Below are 21,436 nucleotides of genomic sequence, written 5' to 3' on the forward strand. Positions count from 1 at the left end.
GTTTAACTATGTACAGAGGGTTGATAGCTAACGGTTCAATAATCACAGGATTGTATCCAAATTCTCTTTTCTCTGTTGCAAAAGCTGCTTATTCCTGTCTTCGACCTCATTGGCGAAGGTGTGCATCTCTCCCGAAACATATTCCTTGATAGTTGGAAGACCCACAAACTCACCACCGCCCAGAGATCCAAACAAAGCATCTCCGATATCCTTCTCGCTCCTCGACCTAGGTCTTGACGAACCAACACTTAATTTGGTCCGAAGAGCTTCGGAAGCCTCGTTTGCGAAAACCTCATCTATCTTTTTGATGAGTTGATCTTCGGTAACAATGAAGTGATCAGTGACATGGAACAATTTGAGAAGCTTTTCAAGCTTGCGTTCTTTTGCTTGAAACTGCTGTATATCTCTATTGTGCTTCCTTTTCATGTCCAGTATTTTCATTTCCTCTGGAGTACGCTGCCTCATTAGCGGGCCTTGCAGCGTATTCTCCATAGTAGGAATGGTCAGATCACTGGAGCGGCTTTCATTTAAAGCCAGAAGTTCCTTTTGCCTTTCTTCAGCATGCGCAGCCTCCTTTTCTTGTAGCATTTTTTCTTGGTGCAAGAGCCTCTTTTCTTCATTTCTAAAGGATTCGGATAAGTATGATCTGCGTAGTTGTGCTTTGTGTAGCCTAGCCTCTTGCTGTACAGTTTTTGGAATTCTCGTATGTTGTGGTTCAGGCACTGTTTTTGAGATGAGCTCTTCAACATCAATGAATTTAACATCAGGTGAATCCCTATGTGAACCTTTGGGGTGCGCGATGTTCTTGGCGTATCCAACACCATGTGGGCCCTTTGGCTTAGGAGCCTTAACTTTTTCAATAATGGATGTCTGCTTGATCGTGGGGTTTTTCAAGATCGAGCGGGCATTGGGGAGAAGACCACTTTGGAATCCGAACTTTGCCGCGCCTTTTCCCATCTTTAAGTAACCAGGTAAAGAGATAGGCGTGACGCGATTAGAGCTTCTAGCTTTACGACCCGTCTATACAATGCTAAAGTTTGTCTACTGTAAAAAATTTGAATCTAAGTGATGATCTCATATTACACGGAAATAGACAGGAACATCGTTGAACACTGACTCTAAGCAACAACCCACCTCGTAATCGCCCTTATCGATCGGAACTAATTCTATTTTAACCTCAGAGTCATATTTGGGAATAATACGCTTTGATAGCTGACCGTTGTAAAGGATGCTAGTATTCGATCTGGGCAAGAGTTTTCCAGTCCGGCGGTTGTAGATCAGAAACTCCAATTTTGCTGGCTTTGTCTCAGAACAAGGGAACTTCTGGTTAAAGCCTATTTTTGCGCAAATGCTTAGAGTCTCACCCAGGCGAAGCTCAGATCTTTGAGTTGATATTTCAACGTTGAAAGGACTATCTCTTTGAGTATAAAGGATGTCGACAGTCCGAGCATCAAATTTATCCAGGAACTGACGGAAGTCAAGGGACCCCGCTGTTTGGCTTGCATCTTGAAGCTTCCAGTCACATTTCAAACCCTTCAAGATAGCTTCACGACACCAGAATTTGCGCCGCATAATGGTGATTTCATCCTGGGCCATTCCACTACTTACAAATTGTCGACCGCTTACAAGTTTTGGAATTTCTTTGTGATCCCAATCATGATCAAAAGAGTATTTTTTGATCGGTATCACAAACCTTTTTGTATTTGTAGAGGCCAAAATTTCCTCTTCGCTTGAATAGTCTTCGAAGTGGACTCGTAGCTTTGCCCCATCATACCATGAATTCCGAATATCCAGTAAGAGAAGGGCAGAACCTGTTTTTGCGGAATGATTACTTGTAGCTTTATCATTAATACGATCAGTTGAAATTAGGGCGCCGTCCTCTCCTCTAATATGCTCTATCAACGGTATAACTTCCAGGCCTGGTGCTTCTAAACTTCTCTTTAGGGTAACATCAAACGGAATGCGTAAAGTCTTGGTGAAAATGGAACGTGCTGTTCCATCCGGCTTATAACCATACTCCAAAACAATTTCAAACTTTGAAAACTGGAATGATGCTTTGGTAACGTCAAGGTCTAAGCTCAACGTGACTGAGGTGTTAGGAGGAATTGTATCTGGGGCGTTGCGAATTTTGATACAGTTGTTCTGCATCCATTTCAATTGGTACTCGGCATCATACAAATCATCAGGTGACATGTTCTTCCAGTAATCACTCTTCAAGTTCATTTCAACGTTCGTAATATGCGTGAACTGTAGATAGTTGGCTGATCGGCAGAGCGATTGATTTCTCAGTACAATTTCGAAAGTTTTCTTTGTTCCGTCCAATATCATGCACGTATTTTCATTGAGAGTGCTCGACATAAACTCAATTTCAGGCTGCTCGGCTATTACTTGGAACTCAAAGCTTCCAAGCTTAGCTCTTGAGGTGGTGTGTTTTTCTGGATTTTTGAAATTCTCAGCCAGTACAATATTCAATGAGGTAGGTTTCAAGCTAAGGACGCCCACGTTAAGACGTTTGAGCAGATGGGTTTTTCCACCAGTCTCCTTAAGAAATGTCACTGGAAGGTGCAGAGACCGCATAGAATTGGCTTTCACTCTGAATGGAAGCTCACGTATGGTACTGTCCTTCAAAAACTGAACAAGCTTTTCGTCGTCAGCATCAAATGACAAGTGGGAAATCTCGAGATTGAACTTGAAGGGGTTCTGGAATGTCAAGACCAGCTCAGCAGTTTCTCCAAGAAGAAATTTTTTTGCTGTTTCCGAGACGCGTTTCTGATCTGTCACGCTATTTATGGCATTTTGCTTGAATGGATTGAATACTTGAGAATGGCGCTGCTTCGTTTCTCCAGGCTCCTCGGCTCCGATTAGCTTCTCTTGTGGAACTTCTCGACGATTCTCCAGATGTATTATTTGAAGATTTCTTAAGAGAAATGGGTCCCAATAACCGAGTATATTGGTATCGCCTGCGGCAGGGAGAATGTTATTCTGGAGCAGACTATTCTGCTCGCTTTGGGTCAAAACATGAGAGTATCTTTGGAGCAGAATTAATGAATATTCGCAAACTTTCTGCTTGTCGTAAATTTTTGAGGCCATTGAAATGCACAAAAGCAGTATGTTCTTCTGTATCGTGACCCAAGAACAATCTGCAGCGTCTTCTATCAGGGTCTCTGGTTGACGATGTATGCCATAAGCACCAAGCAGTGATTTCAATGTCTCCTCTTCTGTCTCTTTCCAAAAGTTAAAAATGGCTTCTGACTCCAGCTGAGGTAGCAAGCTAACAAGGAGAATGCGTGAAACAAAACTTTGCTTCTTGTGAAACCCAATGTCTCGGTAAATACATGCGAGTGAAGTGTAAATTTTAATTTGAGACACCAAGTCCATTTCTTTTAGTTGCAGCTCAAAGAGCTTATTCGAAAATTGACAAATCTCCCATTTCGTGAAACAGTCAGCTGAAGAATCTTGGGTCCACAAAGGGTTGGAGTTCCGGGGAGTTTGTATGCCATCCGACTGGGATGGTATTTTGCTTGAGGTGCGAGGGTAGTGATAGGAAGTCATGTAGCTCAAGATGCGTAACACATGCTCGCAGTATACAACTTGAGGAGCGTATTCTGTATTATGTGATAAGCTGACTTCGTAGTAGTGTAGGGTTTTCTCGCTAAGAGCCTTGATGAGAGGAGGCAATGCGACATTCTGGACATCCACAGTATGCACTTTTGAGGACATTGAGCTAACAGAATTCCTCGGGGACTGCATTGGAGCAGAAGACAGGCTGTTCCTTTGCGAGCTGGTAGCTTGAGGCAATTGCTCAAAATCTTTTATTTGGCATAGAAGTGAGACGATAGCGGGAATCTGGAAAGACACACGCAACTGGCTGAGCAATACCATAGAAATTATGAGGCCCTCCAAGGCACTTCCTAACCAAATGTAATCGTGGTATTTGTGCAGGGTGAAAGCGGCATCGGCAAAATTGTTCAGAGAGTCCACATACCTCCCAGCCAGAAGCTGAAAGTTGGCTAGAATTTTGCACTGTCGCGCTTTTGCCCTTTGTTGATCCGCCGAAGTCGCATTCAAACCAAGGGATTTGATTGAGCCGCTGCGCTTGAGACCGGAAGTGGAACTCGTATCCATTGAGGCAACTCTAGATACTGCGGACGCGGGCGCCGCGGCCGGCTGGCGCATCAGAGAAGTTTTGGTGACTGATGCACCACCTACAGCACCAGGAGATCGCAGTGTAACATGTTTGTAGGATGAGTAATAGAGACTCAATGCCTCCAAGAAATTTCTCCCAATGTCGCATACCGTGGTCTCCACGTTAGAGCTAGTCGCGCAGTATACATTCTTGGACTCTGGGGCACTAACTCCAAAGTACACCAGGTTGTGAGATATCGAGTCAGGGTATCTTTTCTGCAGTGCCTCGAGTGAGCTTTGCGGATCTTGGTCCAGGGTGTTAACAAGGCCTACGACCACGAACGTCTTTCTGTAAGGCTCAAAGTCATGCAAGAAAAGCATCTGCTCCTCGTTAAGCATGTTGGTATGAAACCAAAACATAAGGCGGCCTTGAGGAAACCCTTGGGGATTGAAGGTTGCATCTTCAAGCGGCGTGATATCCACTAGTCGAGCTTCAAAGCGTTCTTGGTACAGCTGCACCTTCTTCAAAAAGCTCTTGCGCTCCCACTGCCCTATAGGAACCACTAGCGTTCGCACTGCAGCTGGCCCCAGCAGCGAGTACTCCTTCATCGCTTTACCAGTGCTCGTTTCGTTTCAGGGCTGCAATCAGAACGCAGTTTCCTAGAATATATGAATGTCGATCCAAAACCATCACAAATTTCCTTCCAGTATGACGAACACAAATATAGGCTTGAAGCGGCCATAATGAAATCGCGGCTACCTTAGGACATGAGGGTTATGACATGAATCACCAACAAGCAGCCATAGACTCGGTGATGTGCTGTTTTGACAGCGCAAGTGCTATGCTATAGAGCTGTTGATCTACATACTCCGTGGTTGGTGACTGTGATGTCCAGGGCAGGTGCCGCTCCATTGGAGACCATGAGGCTATGGTCTTACCAATTCGACCATCTTCTGGTGCACTACTTCTCGACCAGCATTTTACAGGCCGGCTTTTGACTTAAAGCGCATTACTAAACGATATTCTAGCGAGGCGCGGGGCAAAATGCAACGCTGCGGAAGATCATCCTGGAAATAGAACCCACAAGCGTCACCGCGCGTTACCTTTCTCAAAAGAAAAGGCTCCAAACTGTTCTTGTGTTAGCTTTTGTCCTCTCCAAGGTAAGCATATCGTTAGGTCCGCAATATCTTCAACTTTTCGAGCCCCATTGATGAGACTACTGATATGTAGAACAGCGTTAGTGAAGTGGAGGTAATTGGGAGTATCTCGAGGACCCATGGTGGCCGCTGGCCTCAGCTATGGCGACGATAGCGAAGCTATATATAAGTAACTTTATACGTATGTTCAAAGGTATTAACAGCGGTGCATCCCTGAGACACAGACACGTCCAACCCGCCCACGCACAATAATGTCATCTTGTATAGCATCTGAGCAGTTTCTGCGCGCTTTGCCCTTTCAGTGTCAGCGTTTGTTAGTAGTAGCGGTGAGTTTGCCTAAATCATTAGAAACGTAATTGTTGGCCTTAATTAGACATCTTCAAGAACTTGGACCTTTTTGCCACCTTTAGAGAGTGAAGGTTAATCATCGGCACACAGACGCGTCTAAAATGGCTGGTCTCTCGTTTGATAACTACCAAAGAAACCAATTTTTAGCGGAGCGGTCGAAGACCGTGCCCCAAGCCACCTCAACAGGTACCACAATTGTCGGCGTGAAGTACGACGGAGGTGTGTTGATCGCGGCCGACACCAGATCCACGCAAGGCCCAATTGTTGCCAACAAGAACTGTGCAAAACTCCACAGGATCTCTCCCAAAATCTGGTGTGCCGGTGCTGGTACCGCTGCAGACACGGAAGAAGTTACAAAGCTGATTGGGTCCAACCTGGAGCTGCATTCGATGTACGCTTCAAGGGAACCTAGAGTAGTGTCCGCGCTGCAAATGCTCAAGCAGCACCTTTTCAAGTACCAAGGCCACATCGGAGCGTATCTGATTGTCGCTGGTGCAGACCCTACAGGCACCCACCTGTTCTCCATACACGCACATGGCTCTACTGATGTGGGCTTCTATCAAAGTTTGGGGTCGGGCTCTCTGGCGGCTATGGCTGTGCTGGAAGCAAACTGGAGGCCAGATCTGAAGAAAGAGGAAGCGATGCAGCTTGCCTCCGACGCTATCGAGGCTGGTATCTGGAACGATCTGGGGTCCGGGTCTAACGTTGACCTGTGTATCATGGAAACGGGTAAAGATGCTGAGTACCTAAGAAACTACAGGACTCCAAACGTCAGGGAAGCTAAGCAAAGAAGCTACAAGTTCCCAAGAGGTACTACGGCTGTCCTCAGCGAGCGTGTGCTCGACATCTGCCAGGTTGAGGAAGAAACTGTTGACATCGAGCTAGAGGCTTGAGTGCATTTACAAAATCTATCTATATACAATTAAAGAAGGTTTCAAATTTAGTGTTGCTTCTCTGTGCCTGCCGACTCGCCGTTGGCCTTCAAGACCTTTTGAACCGCCTCCACTATCGCAACGTGCTCGGCGGCATGGACTCTCTCTTCGTACTTTTCCAGCGATTCCTCACCAGGCATCAGCTGCAACTCTTTGATTACGACTGGCTCCCCACGGTCAACTTCTTCGATCACGAAATGCACCATGCAGCCCGCAATCAGAGGTGCGCCCTCATCTTGGCACTTCTTCCAAGCCATTTCGATAGCGTGTGTGGTGCCGTCGAAGGCGCCAGGCAACGCTGGGTGAAGATTGATAATAGGCACTCCATTAACACGCTTCAGAAATTCAGAGCCCAAGATGAGAAGCCAGCCTGCGCACACTATCAGGTCTGGCTTATCCTCTAGTACTACAGACGCGAGGTCTATTTCGAAGTTTTTTCTAGCGTCAGCGCGCCCGCTCTTGTCCTCCTTTGCAATCCCCTTTGTGTACGGATAGAGGGAGTGCACCCGTGTTGGAATCCCATGCTTGCTTGATCTTTCAAGCCCGTATGCTTTCTTACTTGACGAGATCACTCTCACGATGTCTCCAGACAAAGCGCCTCTAGCTTTGGCATCAATCAAAGCTTGAAGATTTGAGCCAGATCCGGAAATAAGTACGACAATTCTAGCGCCCATAGTTCTTGTTATTCGATATTTGGTTGGCTGGTGATGACTCCATATTCTTAAATTCGGTCAATTTTTCAAGATTTTACCTAATAGTACCGAAGTCAAAAACGCTATAAAGACAGGACAAAAATTCGAGCTTCAACCAGGACAGCAAGGATGGAGCAACGAGTGATGCCAAAGATTCCTCAGTAAGCACTAACCAATAGCGGCCTGTGAGCGTGCTTGAGGCCCCAGATGCTAGCTATCCTAGCGTGAACAAGCTATTATTGTGCGTGTATAGTGATATCAACACTCTTGAACATCGCAAATCATCTTAGTAAAACCGCTTAGTGCCAGATGGCGTAGAGCATCGACAGCACCAAATCCCCATACGTGAATAAAACGCTGTAGCCGGCATTAGCTTGCATTTTAAAACGGAGAATATTCCATCATGACGGCTTCTTCTGGTGGTCTCCACCAAGAAATCGATTTCTGCGTTCAGGAAATGGAAAAGCTTCGAGTCGCAGAGCTTAAGGCTGTCTCGCGTGCCATAGGGCTTTCCCTGAGCGGAAGGAAAGCAGACCTGCAGGACCGAATACGGGCGTATTTGAAGAACTCTTTCAGGCTTGGGTCAATCGACCCTTGGCGACCAAAAGCCATTTTAGTATTAATAGACAAGGCAAAGCTCAGCGATCCTTTACCCACTTACGAGTCTGTGTGGCAAAGCCTGCGGACAGGTGCCTTCCGCCACCCAGTAGCCACTGGTCACCAGCCCCCCAGTGCATTAAACCCTAGCGCTATAGAGGTTCACAAGCCACCGCCTGTACCTAGGGCCCCGAAAACCAGGTTGGCGCTACAATTCGGTGAGTCTCCTTTTTACAAGCTTCGACGAATGCTTAATGGCTCGCCCAAGCTTGCGGCTAAAAACAATGGAAGAGGTGTTTGCATTTACAGGTTTCTTCTGAATCAGGAAGAATCTTCAATCCTTGGGAAGGGCCCACAATTCAAGCTCTACCTCTTTAGTGGAATTTTAGATCCATTGGAAAATCGTGGAGATGCACCTATTCAATTCCCTCATCCCAATGAAATACGATTTAATGACGTCCAAGTCAAGGACAATGTCCGTGGTCTGAAGAACAAACCTGGAACTGCGAAACCCGCAGATTTGACTCCCTACCTGAGGCCCTCCGGATCAGAAAACGTTTTGCAACTAATCTATGCTTTCACCAAAAGTGACTACCTGATGTACTGCTATTTGGTAGAAGTGATCTCGCCCGAAAAGATATTACAAGAAGTTCTTCGGCATCCTAAAATTGTCAAGCCAGCAACTCTGCAATATTTGAAGGAAACCCTAAGTGAAGATGAAGACGAGGACTTAGTCACGACTTCGACAGTTATGACTCTGCAATGTCCAATATCGTATTGCCGGATGCGTTATCCGTCTAAGTCCGTTTATTGCCAGCACCTGCAGTGCTTTGATTCACTGTGGTTCATTGAATCACAACAACAAATTCCAACTTGGCATTGCCCAGTATGTCAAAAGAAGATCAAAATTGAAGACCTAGCATTATGTGAATTTGTTGAAGAAATTATACAGCAATGTGATGAAGAAGTTGAGCAAGTCGAAATTTCTAGAGACGGCACATGGAAGCCTGTATTTGAAGATGATCCTCCTGCACCTCAGCAACATTCGGCTACTGAAGTTAAACTGGAAAACGGCCACAGCTTAGAAGGCATTGTAAGGCCGGGTTCGGAAGACAGCGATGAAGAACCAATTTCGTCAAGACGCCGGAATTTGCCACAAAATGAGCCTGTTGTTATTTCTCTGGATAGCGACGATGAAGAGGAAGAAGCTCCGAAAGCGGCGCCTCAGCCCCCAGGGGAAAACCAAACCCCCTCGCAACCAGGACAAGAGTTGCAGGAGCGACCTGGCGGAAGAACAGCCCCCAGCAACTCGACGCTACCACACGAAAACACTTTGGCAAACATTTACGGAACCTACATGGACATAAATTCTGGGCACGAGCCCCAAAGAAGCTTAGATCCGAAAAATGCAAACACAACACCGTCATCGGCGCGATTCAACTTTAATCACGGCACTCCTAACAATTCTGAGACCCCTAATAGCTCACCGTTCATCCAGCCGCACCATCAAATTCCAAATCTGCTTGGAAAAACACCTTTAAACAATAATGTAAATGAATCTTACACTTCAGGGCATGAGCAAGGGCAGAAATCACCGAGTCCTACAGTCTCGGTACAGCAAAGTTCATCAAGGGTACATCCTTCATTCGGCGAAGTCAACGTTCCATTGTTAAATGCGCATAACCAAGGCCCCAACATTCAATCTGGCCACACTCCTGTACGCCGCCACAGCGAAAACACTTCAGCATATGGACAGGAAGTCCGGCTAACTTACAGACCGTCAAGCTTTGCCAACAACACGCTCCCCCCGCCATGGCAAGATGTGCGTGGGCAGCAGAGCTTGTTAGGACTTGGTGGAGATACTAGTCAAATACATCGCGAAGCAAGAAGGAGTAGTACGGGTTCTTATAATGGCGAAAACTCTTTGGAAGGGGTTCAAGACCACAGCCGGTCCCCGCCTCTTGTCGCTCGCCAACCGGTAATTAATGGTGCCCCAATCCATAACTCTCCACATAGTGAAAGAGGCGCGACGAGTTCTGCCCCGCCATTTTCGAAACCTCCAGCACCAGCTGCATTGGCTTCAACAGGGCCATTAATATCATCTCCTAGAAGCCAAGGCCAGCCACCCCCGCTTCCGCCTGTTCCGCAATCTATCAACAGGGCAGAGTCCGGGCAAAAGCCCGCTTCGGCATCTAATGCGCGCTATAGAAAACCAATTGTTTCTCCCTTCATACCGAAAAAGCCATACGTCAATATGCTTCCGCAAAAGAGACAAATCTCAAGTACCTCTATCAACAAGGTCGCACCTACCGGGCATAATGCTCATAGTTCACAAACAAGGCAGCCTCAGCTGGAGAACGAGGGAGTGTCTGTATCAGCGACCTCACCTCCACCTCTACTAGCGCAGTCTATGGCCAATGAGCTGGACTTCATTGACCTGACTTCCGACGAATAAGGTATGTAGAAAGAGTTGTATTATTTGAGGCAGTGATAGCTATTAAAGTGCTGAGTAAGATTCAGCTGATGAAAGGTATCCCTACTCCAACATTTTGCGTGTATTTAGTGTATTCTTCGCCAAAGAAACTGTTGAGATACCTTTCCTCATAATTTATGCGAGAATGGAAAAACTTCCAGAGAACGTAGGCAAACAATGCAAATGAAACAGGGTTCATGAGCCATAGCTGAGTACCCAATGCCCACCAAAAGTAGCCGAAATAACTAGGGTGCCTTAGTTGGGCATAGATACCCGTTGTTATTAAAACATGATCAGGGTTCTGAGAAGTCTTCACTTGGTGTGAAAAGGATCTCCCCGCGGTTATCATAGCACTAGTTCGGATATATTGACCCAAAAGCATGAGCATTAGCCCTATTATAGCGGCTGTTGTATGGTACCAGGAGGAAAATCTTGTTTTCCAATCAAAGAAAATGCTCTCCAACAAAGCCTCAGAGACAGCAAATACGAATGAAAACGTATAGGCTTTGCCGTTGTTAAAGAGGAACGAATCGGATGTAACTTTTCCTGGGTTATACTTCGCTGTAGTATAGAATTCCAGAAAATGGAACACCGACACCGCCACAAGATAGATATTGAAGTTTTTGAAAAACGAGTGAGGCAAGAGACCAATTGAAAGCCCCACAGTGCCACCCAAAAGAAACCCTGTTAATGAAATCGAGTCAAGAGGATTTTTCTCAATGTAAGGATAAACTTGGCCTTTAATTATCACGCCAACGTCTCCCACATCATCACCATCGTAGTCCTGCGGCAGAGAGCGTCTGCGACTTTTTGGTTCACCTGAGTCTTCTTCAATCATATCTTTGAGGCTCCGGGCGCGCTTTGGCCTATAGGCGATGCAGTGAGGCGAATCCTTTTTGTATTCGTCAAATAGGGCATCGGAAAGAATCTCCAAGTTGAAATTGGGCCTCACCTCGAAAATTCCCGTTTAGACACTATCAATCTAATCACGTGATTGGAATGTGCGTTCGCTCTTGCCATTGACCTAGTCTCATTGGAGGCATTAAGATGATCCCAAAATAACTTGGTACTATCAAATCGACCATGTATGAAGCTACCATTATTACATGGTGCACCTCGCCTCATTATGCAAATTAAAGCACCTGAGGCTGCATATTTTGTTGCCGCAACGGACGCATCCCGAAATACTGTTGTAACCGCCACATATTGAGCAAATAGTAATAACAGGCAAGACTTTGAAGAACTTCTTGTTGTAGACATTGTTGAAAATAATGCTGCGGTTGACCTGGTCCAAGGCGTCCAGGTAGCTTGTTAATGGTCTCCGTGAAGAAAGAGTTTTTTTTAGAGCCACTACTCTGTTAGTGTTCTTTTTCTTCGGCACCGGGGGCTTTGTAGACCTGTACATAAGCTCCATGTTTTTGGGCAGCTCGAACTTGTTTCTGTGTGATCTGTTGACATTTGATGACGCTCCGCCGCTTGAGTTACTCCCGCTACTGGAATCTATGCGGTCTTTGCTGATGCCTGTAACGCTGCTCATAAGATAGGAAACATCTTTTATGTCGAGCACATTCTCAGTATCGAGTTCCATGAACCTCTTACGAGATTTCAGCAGCTCCTCTGGGGTGTACCTATCGAGGGCACTGCTAGTTGTAGTGATCGCACTAGAGTTGGAAGCCTCGCTGTTAGACCCGTTTCTTTGCGCATATATTTTGGCTTCGAGGTCAGGAAGCGAGTAGTTGACTCTCTTATTGTTACGAACACCAGAGGCAGCTGTTGTCTTTGTAATCCGGTTACGCCCCGATGGGCCGGCTGCGTTCACGCTTGTGAAATACACATCTGGATTGTAGCTTTTCCAGTTGATCTCCTCCACAAATGGCATACTCCTGATGTGTTAAGACCGCAGGGTATTGTGCTACAATTGGATCTTCTCATCGCTATATTTCCATATATTCATATGACATTGTAAGTTAACATAGCACATGACTTCAATTATCATGTATAGACCTCAACCAATCGCCATTCCTCAACAAGTAACTGGTTTCGTGGTCTAGTCGGTTATGGCATCTGCTTAACACGCAGAACGTCCCCAGTTCGATCCTGGGCGAAATCAATTATTTTTTTTGCAACTTTGGCTCTTGTAAATCATTTTGTAATCCTATGACACCGTGCTTATTACGATGCCCTGGAGTCGTTTTGATATCATATTATCTGTGTGTTTACTTATGATGCAATTGCGCATACCACCTAGAGCTTGGAATGATGCTTTCTGTCACTATCTAGTAGCTCGAACATTTCGTCAGCAGCTTGTGTTAAATAGTAGTGCAGCCTTGAGACACTCAGACCGCTCGCATTCGGCTTGTTTACGATGTTAATATGCATCCAGTCTTTGTTAAGCATGTAGGCCAACCCAAAGCCATTGTCGTTAACCTGAGACCAACCGTAGCCGTCAAAGTGTTCTGACGAAAGTTGGCTGGTGGAGACAAGCCACGTAGAGGAATATATGAAGAGCGGATTTTTAAACAGCTCAGGCATATTCTCTCCTGGCTGAATCATATTTTTCAGACCGAAAAAGTGACGATCGACTCCATGACCGGCGGATGCCATTTTCAAGTATGTCGAATGCGCCTTCGCAGAGGAGCGAAGTGAAGCAACTTTCTGAGAGTCAGCGACGTCTGGATTCTCCCAATCCGCAACGAACTTTGCTGAGTCTGTACTCACAGATCTACCAGTTTCCGTACGGCCCTTGTAAAACCTTCTTGTGGATGCAGCCTCGTATGTGGGGAGCTGCTTACCAAAGTACTTATAAATCGCCAGCTGTATCACCTGTTGCAGGAAAGCATCTGGTGAAAACCCGACATTCTTCATAAAGTTCTTGCCGTATTTGTTGTAGTGCCAAACTTTTAGGTGGTGCTCTCCTATTCTCTTGTGAAATCCGACCTGGGCCGCTTCGATGTGGGAGCGCGTCGCAGGGGTCACGAAGAAAGGAAGATATTGAGGTTTGTTTTCATTTTGCGCTACTGAGCAATTAATTTGGCCAAGGAACTCCGCAACATTGAGAGAATGCATTTGCTTGCATACGTAGTCGTTCAGGTGCAAAGTTGGGGTTCCGTCCATCTTGGAATGTTCTGCAAGAAATCCCGAGTTACCGTTGCCGGCAACGAAAAACTGCAGCGGCTTGTCGTAAAACCTGTTGATTCCGTCTCCGTGCCATGCGTATCTCGACTTCTCCTCCAACGTGATTGGCTTTGTGTCCAAATCTAGGCATACCATAAAAGATGACTTGTAAATCGCCTCCATAGACTGCGCAGAGAGCGGGTTGGTCACCAACTCTTTGTGAGCCCTTAACCACTCATCACGGGGCAGTGAAGTCAGGGACCCAATTCCGACCTTGTTGTTGTCGCGCACCTGGCCGTCGAGGTTCGCCGTGATCTTGTAGAGCTGCTGCCAGATATCCGCGGGCCCAAGAACGTCCCCGGAAGCATTGTGAGTCAGCACTTTGTAAAAGTTCCCCTTAAATGCCACCACGATGAAGTTGTTCTCATAGAGAGAGTAGAACACGTTCGAATCCCTCCCGTCCCCAGGCACTCTGGAGTTGTTGAACATCATCTGGAAGCTGTTCATGCACAAAAGCGTGTTTCCGGAGTGCTCCGAAGGCAGCGCTTCGTCTTTGACAGCCTCGAGGAATTTGAGCACCGATACTATAATGGCTGTCGCCTTGATTAGCGGATCGGTTTGGATTTTCGCATGGCTGGTAGGCAGCGGCTTGTGGGCATAGAAGTACGATACATAGGGCACCACCGGGTCATTGTACTCGAGGTACGCCTGGTTGTCCCAGAACTCGGAGAGCCAGTTGCGCGACTTCTCCGAGTATCTGACGAGCCTCTCTTGGAGCTTTGCGCCCTCTTTCTGTACAAGGTCCTGGCACAGCCGTTCTTGCTCTTCGAATTGCTCTGCATCGCGGCAGAAGGGCTTGACGCTCTCCAGGTACTTGGTCAGCGTTTCTTCTAAGACAGGAACCGGGAGCGACGGCAATTGATTCTGGTGTGAGAAAGTAGTTCCCTTGAACGTACTTCTTTTTTTCTGATAGTAGCTGTTTGGCCGCAGAGCGGAATATGATTCGCCATTGCGAGTTTCGAAAGAAAACCTCTGTAGAGTCGACACCATTCGTCTCACTACTCTAGATATTTCTCTCATGCAGGGTTTTAATAATTAGATCAAGACAGCTTCTAAAGTATCTGCTTTTAACCTAGTGGAAAGGATCCATGGTCATGCAGCATTCGCTTTTATGGGTTTATCACTTGTAGCATGGTCATTCGCCAAACATGACACAAGACGATGACGCTGCCACTTTACTACTCCATTAATCCCCAAAATTTCAAAGATTCGTGCAGTACGATCTTATGCTTTGAATCGTCCGCCGCACGCCAGCGATAGGGAACGGCAAGATGTCACGCCGGCGTTGCGGGCTTTAGGGCCTGGAAGTCGAGTGACTTGCGGGATTTGGTATTTCGAAGGTTTGAAGAGTTTTTAGTATCATTTAGGTGCTGTGTGGGCCTAAATATGCGAAAAATGAAAAAGGCTGAATTTGATTCTCTGTCTCGCGTGAGGCTCAACCTAGGCTTCGGAGTACAGGGTAGATAGGCTTAGTCTTTGGACCCCACACGCTGGCCTTTACCTGGGAAAAATCCGGAAGCGGTTGTCTTGTGGTTCGTTTGCACTGTAGTTGTCTTGAAGCGCTCAGCCCGAGCCGCGGCCACGCGTGCAGCATCCGCTGCTGCTGCCTTCTCACTGCCCAACCTGTGTCCCTGTCCTTGGTAGCTAGTTGTCTTGTCGATTATAACGTTAACCTTATGCTTACTCTTGCCGAAAAACTCGCATACAGCCGAGAACCACCATGGCGCGCGGAAGTGGCCGCAGTCCGCCAGCCCGTAGCTCGAGGTTTTTCCAGCTATGTATCCGTAGAGCGGCCCCAGGGTCCTGGTGTCCAGACAGACGTATAGGTAGCCCACGCAGTAGCCGATCAGCGTGAGCATGAAGCCGCCGGGGTGATTTTCAAACACAAAAGCCAAGAATAGCTGGAAGAGCGGATCGTACTTGCCCTTCAGGGGGAACAGGCCATAAAACATGAAGGTGACGTTCCAGTTCTTGATACTCCAGATGCAGGCCAACGCGCCCATGAAACTGTTTGTCAGATTGTAGCTCAGGTCCAGCCGGAGCGCCGTAACACTAACGACAATCGCCCCAATGAGCGACCATAGCAGAAACAAATAATCCACGTTGTTTTTGCTGTAGAAGTGCGCATTTTCCAGGTGTGAGGAGTAAGAGTACAGGTTATACATCCAGAAAACGGCTGCCATCTTGTCCATGGGCAGCAAGAAGCAGCTTGTGTACATTCTCCATAGCTGCAGCTTCATAAACGTTGGGTACAGGAAGAAAAGTAGCCACTCCCGCGGCACAATGCCCATAGATGACACGATTGTCATTGCTACGACGCCAGCCAGCAGCGTGCGAGTCACCGGCGGGATCTGGGAAACTACCTGAGCCAATTCGTTAGAGTTTGATTGTTTCTTGGGAACTGCCATTTGCAAAGTTTGATGGTTCTCGCGTGCTATAAGCAAAGAAGAGATAGACGTGTTCGAGAGCACTCTGTTCGAAGTGGTAGTTTCCAGATATAATCGTACTACTGATATCATCTCTAACGATAGAATAAGCCATCCACGTATGATCAGTAGAGAAGCCGATCAAATCTAACGCCGAAGAAAGAGAATTGCATCTCCCTGGACAAGCAAGTGATGTGGGTGGCATTAAATTTATATAAGCTTCTATGATTCTTGCGGGTCGATAGTGCTTTGAAGTCCACCGCAGGGCTAGTACGGATTTATTCCCAACTTAAATACCTCCTTGAGCATCCTTTTATATCCTCGAGGTTCCTGGGAGAATCGTTTCATTCTAGCAGCCCCTGAGAGAAGGCCGGAGTTTTCTATTCAAATCTCTCTGTTTTCTTGTTCTTATTCTGACACTGGCACGACATGTAATTTGTATGAAAATTTTCCAGTAGTAGCTCATCTCATCGCTTCCAAGGCCATCGCCCTAGCTAAGCAAATTCAATTATATCGGAACTAAAAGCACCATCCGATGGGCCCTCGCACAAATAGACAAATCCTTACTCAGGGGAAGAACTATGTTGCCAAGCAAGCTAGGAAGTTCGGGGCTGACGAGGTCAATTTCGACAAAGACTCGCGGCTGGAGTATTTGACAGGGTTTCATAAGCGTAAGTTGGAAAGGCAAAAGAAGGCACAAGATTTCATAAAGGAGCAGGATCGTCTAGCCAAAATCGAGGAGCGTAAGCAAATGCGTGAGCAGCGCCGAAAAGAGGCAGAGGAACAGATGCGGAAATTCAAGGAAACAATGAAAGAAGTGGGTGACTATATTGGTAGCGACCAGGAGCAAGAGGAGGATGAGCAAGATGGCAAAGACAAAGAAGGTGTAGACGGCTCTGCGAGCGAAGAATCATGGAACGGGTTCTCCGATGACGATCAGGAAAATGACGTAAAACCTATTCTCAAGAAAACGAAACAGGTTTACGAAGACGACACACAGGTTGATATTGAACCGCTCGAGCCCAACGAGAATTTCGAATATTTGGCGACGCTGAACAATGTCAAGTTGGAACAATCAAAAAAGGTGTTGGATGACAGCATCGAGCGCGCCGCGAAATATGCTAAGTTCTTGGGCATGGACGAAAAGCCCAAGAAGAAGAAGAAGTTTAGATATCTGAGCAAAGCAGAGAGAAGGCAAAATCAGAAAAAGGCCAACGATAATAAGCGCAGGAAGTAGTTACGATGTTTGCGATTTCTGTCTTGTAATTCAATGAGGAAAGGGCTAAGATTCTATTTATGCTACATCGAAAATGATAAATAATGTTTTCACGGGACTTCTTGGTGGCACAGTGCGCGCTATTGTGTTTTTCTATTCAATATTGTAGTTTTTTTCTGGGAGGTCAGAATTTATCGCCTCCGCCTCTAGCTTGATAAATATCCAAATCCATCTTCTTAGGATTTCGAGAGACTGCAGGAAAAAGATGTTTGCTTCGCCCTCAAAAACACTTCTGCCAGCAAGGAGCTCCCAGAGCCAAACAAACCTCAGCGCGAAATCTGCGCACATGGCGAAATAATACATGTAATTAGGAAAGACCTTGCGACGGCGTAAAACTTCATTACGATTCATACCGTGGATGGAGAAATCAAAAATGCCTAATTCCCAGTCCATTGTTAAATCCCACCATAAGCTGTATGAAGAGTTTACTAGCATCAGCCAATAAATGTGGTTTCCCGGCTTTGCAGTTGGGTAGCTTCGTGAATAAACTGTACATAGCACGATCGGAATGTGCAGGGAGTACTTGAGCGCATTGAATAGAGAGCTGCGCGCGTCTTTTGCGTACTTAGAACGCCTCCATTCTCTCAAACATTGTAGCAGTCTCAGTAAAACAGGTGTAGAGCCAATTGCAAGATCTAGATTGATCGCTGTTCCGATAGGGCTGCGGCTGATTATGCACGCTTCATTTAAAGGATCCAGCACTAAGTGGCAGAGGTAGAAGCCGAAATCTATCAGAGGCTTGCTGTAGGAGGTCAATGAGTCTGTAATTAAAATGTAGTTCAGCCTCAGCGGTTTGGCCTCAATGTTTCCAAGGGGCATGATTTTTCTGAGGCACCGAGAGACCATAGGTGAGTAGGAGCATATCGTAGCAAATATGAAGATGAATTGGCAAAGTGATTGGATGTTGAGAAGGCACACTGCCCAGACGGGCGGCGAGTATGCTTGTATTTTGGTACACTCCGAAAGCAAGACCGATGTGGCCGCGCACCAAGGCAAAATGATCTTGGTGAGCCTCGAAACCACGCGACGCGTTGCTTCTGTTTGCCTTGTTGCCGACTGTTGGGGAAGAGCTTCGTGAGGGTCATGAGATAAGACCAACTGTGATACATCGATGTGAAAGAATCGGTGCATAATCGTTATCTGCCATAGCCATAGCCACATACCTACTATAATGAGCAGAATGCATCTCTGGGGAAGCGGAAACAGTGTCAAAAACCCAGAAGGCGCGTCAGCGATTTTGCTTACCATCTTCTGCGAAGAAGCCCAATGTCGACGATTAAGAATACTTACTTAAACTTGACCCAGTGTCAACAAATGCGAAATTGTTCCTAAAGGCACGTAAAATGTGAGTACGTGAGCGCCAGGCGCCGCTCTGCTAACCTTTGGCACGCATATGACTTTAACGCTACTACGAGCTTACTAAGACGCCTATTTACCTCTAGGCAAACCGCCTACGCAGGTTTGTGCAATGCGTTAAGCCAAGTTCAAGAGCGTTCAAATTGGCTAAGGCCAGTCCAAACTTTCAGAGGTTTTCGATTTCTAATCTTGAGCAGGTAGGACCCGCCATATCATGATTAGCATGGAATTCTCGATTCTTGTTCATCACCAAGTATGAGGACCAGACATTCGTCCATTGCGCCTTTCAAGAACAATAATTTTACAGCTGGTGAGAGAAAAATAGAAGAGAAAACCGCAGGAAGCGCTTTCAAGCGTCCTTTCTTGTACTAAAGCCATTGATCAGATATAATTGTGTTTGGCTAATGTGTCGAATCGTTCATAATTTCGAAATCCGTTTGGGGCGACAACTTGTCATCATAATGGCTCATTAGTATCGTGTCCTTAAGGTATTCTCTTCTACAAAAAACATCTGTTTTTCTGAGCTTGACTCTCTGAACGCCTGCTGGCCTAGAAAAGAGTCACTGTTTCTACCCATTTTGGAAGATTCTTCTTGGTAAAGTTCTCTAGTGAAATTCTTTCACTTTATATAGTATCCAGAAGAAAAAATAAATGTGGACCGACGACAAGCCCTGTTAGGGCTGAAAGGATTAGTGCCCTAGCCTTAGTGGCGCGAAGAATAATCCTTGGTCATTACCAAGAGCCCTCAGTCACAACACTCGATGCTGCGCAATCTAGCTGCATTTAGAGGCTCAAAGCTTTTGCAGGGTAGCATAAAGCGCAACCTTCGATGTGTTGTATGGCACACAGTAACATTAGGTAACGGATTTCTGGAGGCTATTGTATAATTAGTTAATTTTGATCTTTGTATTTATGTGCCATGATTAGTTTATGTAGATGTCTTTATTCTTGACTGCGAACGGCGAATGCCGACGTTATATCGCCTTTGTCCCCTTCTCCCAACCTTGAAGATACAACTCCAAGACTGTAGTCCGCAAAAAAGGCTTCTCTGTCCTCTTCGAAGTACTCAACCTCTGGATATAGTTCCATCCATTCACTTTTCTGTAAACAATTAGCCACGGGAGCACCTGGCACCGGGAAGAAGCGGCAAAGCCCCACGTAGACTACGAATGAAATTGAAAACCCAACCAGGTAGTTGAGGTAATAGAGACGCAGAGCACCGGCCGAGACATGGATGTTGTCACCAACTGTACTCACGAAGCCTGGCATGTTTGGCGCAATCCCGACCACATAAGCCACCAGAGCTCGCCAATTGATGCCGAAGCGATTGCCATACATGTAGATGGACACTTCTTTGTTGGCGCAAAACAAGTGTTGAATTTCGATCTTGCCTCTCCTGACAACATAGTAGTCCGCAACCATGACAGCAGCAATGCAACTCAGGAAAATAGCGTACGCACTCAGAGCGGATGTGAACTTGTTAGAGCTTGACATCAGGTTCCAGGGCGTGATACAGAGCGCTAGAGCTGCACAAATAAACCCACCTCTTCTAATGTTGATGTATTTGGGCAAAAGGGCTGTCATGTCTGTACCCGCAGACAGAGAGTTTGCGCTAATATTGGTACCCAGCTGTGCAATGGCGAAAATTAGCGATATGAGGAACACACCCGCACGTTCACCCCTAGTGAAGCCATCACCCAAGAACCGGTCAAGCACGTCTAGCGGAGACCAGTAATTCACACTGTAGAGTTTGTATGCAGCTGAGGTCACAATAATACCAATCAAAGACGTGATTGAAAAGAAAAATGGAACTGAGAGGGCTTGAGACCAAGTAGCAGATAGTTTGGTTTTGGAAAAACGGGAAAAGTCCGGGGCGTTGATAATTAAGGCGGCAAAGTTACCAATACACACCAGAACAGAGCGCATGAAAGCCCAGCCACGCTCGCTCGACGTCAGTTGAGGGCCTTCGACCAAGGAGTCTAGAGCGATTTTACCATCAGACTTTACGAGTGCCCATATTAGAAACCCGAAAGCGGCGAAGGGGATCAAAGCAGCCTTAACTGTGAACAGATGGCGAATCTGGTGAGGGTGCACGTACACAAAAGGAAGCTGGCATACCCAGAAGATGAAAAAGCACATGAACTCGTAGGTGGTTGCATTGGGCGTGCTGATGTGGTCTGGAATACGGTTTGGTAGGTTGTATCCGAAAATACTCTTCAGCATCAGCGAAATAGGGGACGCGGCAATCCATGTTTGCACAGAGTACCACACGATAGCCATCACGACTCTATTGATAACAGGCCACAAGGAAAAGAAAACCCCGAAAGAGGCTCTTGCGGCGATAGGGAAGGAAACATGGTAGGAGGAACCTATTCTAGCAATGGCCACGATTAATAACGCGGGAATTGCGTACCCAATCCACACGGTCAACCACGTTTCCCACCAGTTGAGGCCGAGCTGCAGCCCTGTTGCAGCGACTTGCCAGGTGTTAATGTTGAAACAGTCCGCAAGCCAGAAGTAAACGAAGTTGAACCATGACCACACGCGACGCTTCTTCTCTACAGGCCTCAGGTCGAAGTTGTAGAGAAACGTTTCTTTGATGGTCTCCTCGCGTGTAGACTTTTGCACCTCCAGAAACGTAAGGATGCGGGTCCACCAATTCTCGGACTTGTCGTGGACTTGGCCGACGTCACTCGACTGCTCAGAGTTGGAGATTATTGCGTCCGACTTGTCGCCTGTTTTGCTTTTCTGGTTCATGCTGCTTGCGCTCGCGAGCTTTATTGTCGAACAAACCAAAGCACAAGAGAACAAGCAATCCGATGCTCTCCTTCAAGGGATATTCTGCCTCCTTTAATACACTAACCGCTCACGCTTGAGAA

At 46.5% G+C, this 21,436-nt stretch overlaps 12 protein-coding genes and 3 non-coding genes across 15 annotated transcripts; 4 read left to right on the top strand and 11 right to left on the bottom strand.

The window, feature by feature from the left end:
- Window positions 1-42: 42 nt before the first annotated feature.
- On the bottom strand, window positions 43-957 carry PET123 (mitochondrial 37S ribosomal protein PET123; the record flags this gene model as incomplete). The annotated part of the gene is made up of 1 exon (XM_002555129.1): window positions 43-957. The coding sequence occupies one exon, from the start codon at window positions 955-957 to the stop codon at window positions 43-45; it is 915 nt and encodes a 304-aa protein (XP_002555175.1).
- A 117-nt stretch (window positions 958-1,074) lies between these two features.
- On the bottom strand, window positions 1,075-4,734 carry TRS120 (TRAPPII-specific subunit TRS120; the record flags this gene model as incomplete). The annotated part of the gene is made up of 1 exon (XM_002555130.1): window positions 1,075-4,734. One exon carries the CDS (start codon window positions 4,732-4,734, stop codon window positions 1,075-1,077), a length of 3,660 nt encoding a protein of 1,219 aa, XP_002555176.1.
- A 998-nt stretch (window positions 4,735-5,732) lies between these two features.
- PUP1 (proteasome core particle subunit beta 2) lies at window positions 5,733-6,524 on the top strand (the record flags this gene model as incomplete). Its single annotated transcript, XM_002555131.1, has 1 exon — window positions 5,733-6,524. The coding sequence occupies one exon, from the start codon at window positions 5,733-5,735 to the stop codon at window positions 6,522-6,524; it is 792 nt and encodes a 263-aa protein (XP_002555177.1).
- A 47-nt stretch (window positions 6,525-6,571) lies between these two features.
- Window positions 6,572-7,237, bottom strand: ADE8 (phosphoribosylglycinamide formyltransferase; the record flags this gene model as incomplete). Its single annotated transcript, XM_002555132.1, has 1 exon — window positions 6,572-7,237. The coding sequence occupies one exon, from the start codon at window positions 7,235-7,237 to the stop codon at window positions 6,572-6,574; it is 666 nt and encodes a 221-aa protein (XP_002555178.1).
- Window positions 7,238-7,658: 421 nt separating this feature from the next.
- On the top strand, window positions 7,659-10,307 carry SIZ1 (SUMO ligase SIZ1; the record flags this gene model as incomplete). The annotated part of the gene is made up of 1 exon (XM_002555133.1): window positions 7,659-10,307. One exon carries the CDS (start codon window positions 7,659-7,661, stop codon window positions 10,305-10,307), a length of 2,649 nt encoding a protein of 882 aa, XP_002555179.1.
- A 61-nt stretch (window positions 10,308-10,368) lies between these two features.
- STE14 (protein-S-isoprenylcysteine carboxyl O-methyltransferase) lies at window positions 10,369-11,163 on the bottom strand (the record flags this gene model as incomplete). The annotated part of the gene is made up of 1 exon (XM_002555134.1): window positions 10,369-11,163. One exon carries the CDS (start codon window positions 11,161-11,163, stop codon window positions 10,369-10,371), a length of 795 nt encoding a protein of 264 aa, XP_002555180.1.
- A 264-nt stretch (window positions 11,164-11,427) lies between these two features.
- On the bottom strand, window positions 11,428-12,204 carry VPS71 (Vps71p; the record flags this gene model as incomplete). Its single annotated transcript, XM_002555135.1, has 1 exon — window positions 11,428-12,204. The coding sequence occupies one exon, from the start codon at window positions 12,202-12,204 to the stop codon at window positions 11,428-11,430; it is 777 nt and encodes a 258-aa protein (XP_002555181.1).
- A 157-nt stretch (window positions 12,205-12,361) lies between these two features.
- KLTH0G03278r lies at window positions 12,362-12,435 on the top strand. Its single transcript has one exon. It is a non-coding gene; the product is annotated as a tRNA-Val (tRNA).
- Window positions 12,436-12,569: 134 nt separating this feature from the next.
- On the bottom strand, window positions 12,570-14,519 carry CAT2 (carnitine O-acetyltransferase CAT2; the record flags this gene model as incomplete). Its single annotated transcript, XM_002555136.1, has 1 exon — window positions 12,570-14,519. The coding sequence occupies one exon, from the start codon at window positions 14,517-14,519 to the stop codon at window positions 12,570-12,572; it is 1,950 nt and encodes a 649-aa protein (XP_002555182.1).
- Window positions 14,520-14,968: 449 nt separating this feature from the next.
- Window positions 14,969-16,018, bottom strand: DFM1 (Dfm1p; the record flags this gene model as incomplete). Its single annotated transcript, XM_002555137.1, has 1 exon — window positions 14,969-16,018. The coding sequence occupies one exon, from the start codon at window positions 16,016-16,018 to the stop codon at window positions 14,969-14,971; it is 1,050 nt and encodes a 349-aa protein (XP_002555183.1).
- A 442-nt stretch (window positions 16,019-16,460) lies between these two features.
- On the top strand, window positions 16,461-17,162 carry RRP17 (rRNA-processing protein RRP17; the record flags this gene model as incomplete). Its single annotated transcript, XM_002555138.1, has 1 exon — window positions 16,461-17,162. One exon carries the CDS (start codon window positions 16,461-16,463, stop codon window positions 17,160-17,162), a length of 702 nt encoding a protein of 233 aa, XP_002555184.1.
- A 132-nt stretch (window positions 17,163-17,294) lies between these two features.
- On the bottom strand, window positions 17,295-18,449 carry ERD1 (Erd1p; the record flags this gene model as incomplete). The annotated part of the gene is made up of 1 exon (XM_002555139.1): window positions 17,295-18,449. One exon carries the CDS (start codon window positions 18,447-18,449, stop codon window positions 17,295-17,297), a length of 1,155 nt encoding a protein of 384 aa, XP_002555185.1.
- Window positions 18,450-18,691: 242 nt separating this feature from the next.
- Window positions 18,692-18,823, bottom strand: SNR53. Its single transcript, XR_002432209.1, has one exon. It is a non-coding gene; the product is annotated as a snR53 (small nucleolar RNA).
- Window positions 18,824-18,920: 97 nt separating this feature from the next.
- SNR67 lies at window positions 18,921-19,042 on the bottom strand. Its single transcript, XR_002432210.1, has one exon. It is a non-coding gene; the product is annotated as a snR67 (small nucleolar RNA).
- A 457-nt stretch (window positions 19,043-19,499) lies between these two features.
- On the bottom strand, window positions 19,500-21,314 carry KLTH0G03432g (nucleobase cation symporter-1 family protein; the record flags this gene model as incomplete). The annotated part of the gene is made up of 1 exon (XM_002555140.1): window positions 19,500-21,314. The coding sequence occupies one exon, from the start codon at window positions 21,312-21,314 to the stop codon at window positions 19,500-19,502; it is 1,815 nt and encodes a 604-aa protein (XP_002555186.1).
- Window positions 21,315-21,436: the final 122 nt, after the last annotated feature.

Source organism: Lachancea thermotolerans (genome assembly GCF_000142805.1).
Source record: "Lachancea thermotolerans CBS 6340 chromosome G complete sequence".
Taxonomy (NCBI): domain Eukaryota; kingdom Fungi; phylum Ascomycota; class Saccharomycetes; order Saccharomycetales; family Saccharomycetaceae; genus Lachancea; species Lachancea thermotolerans.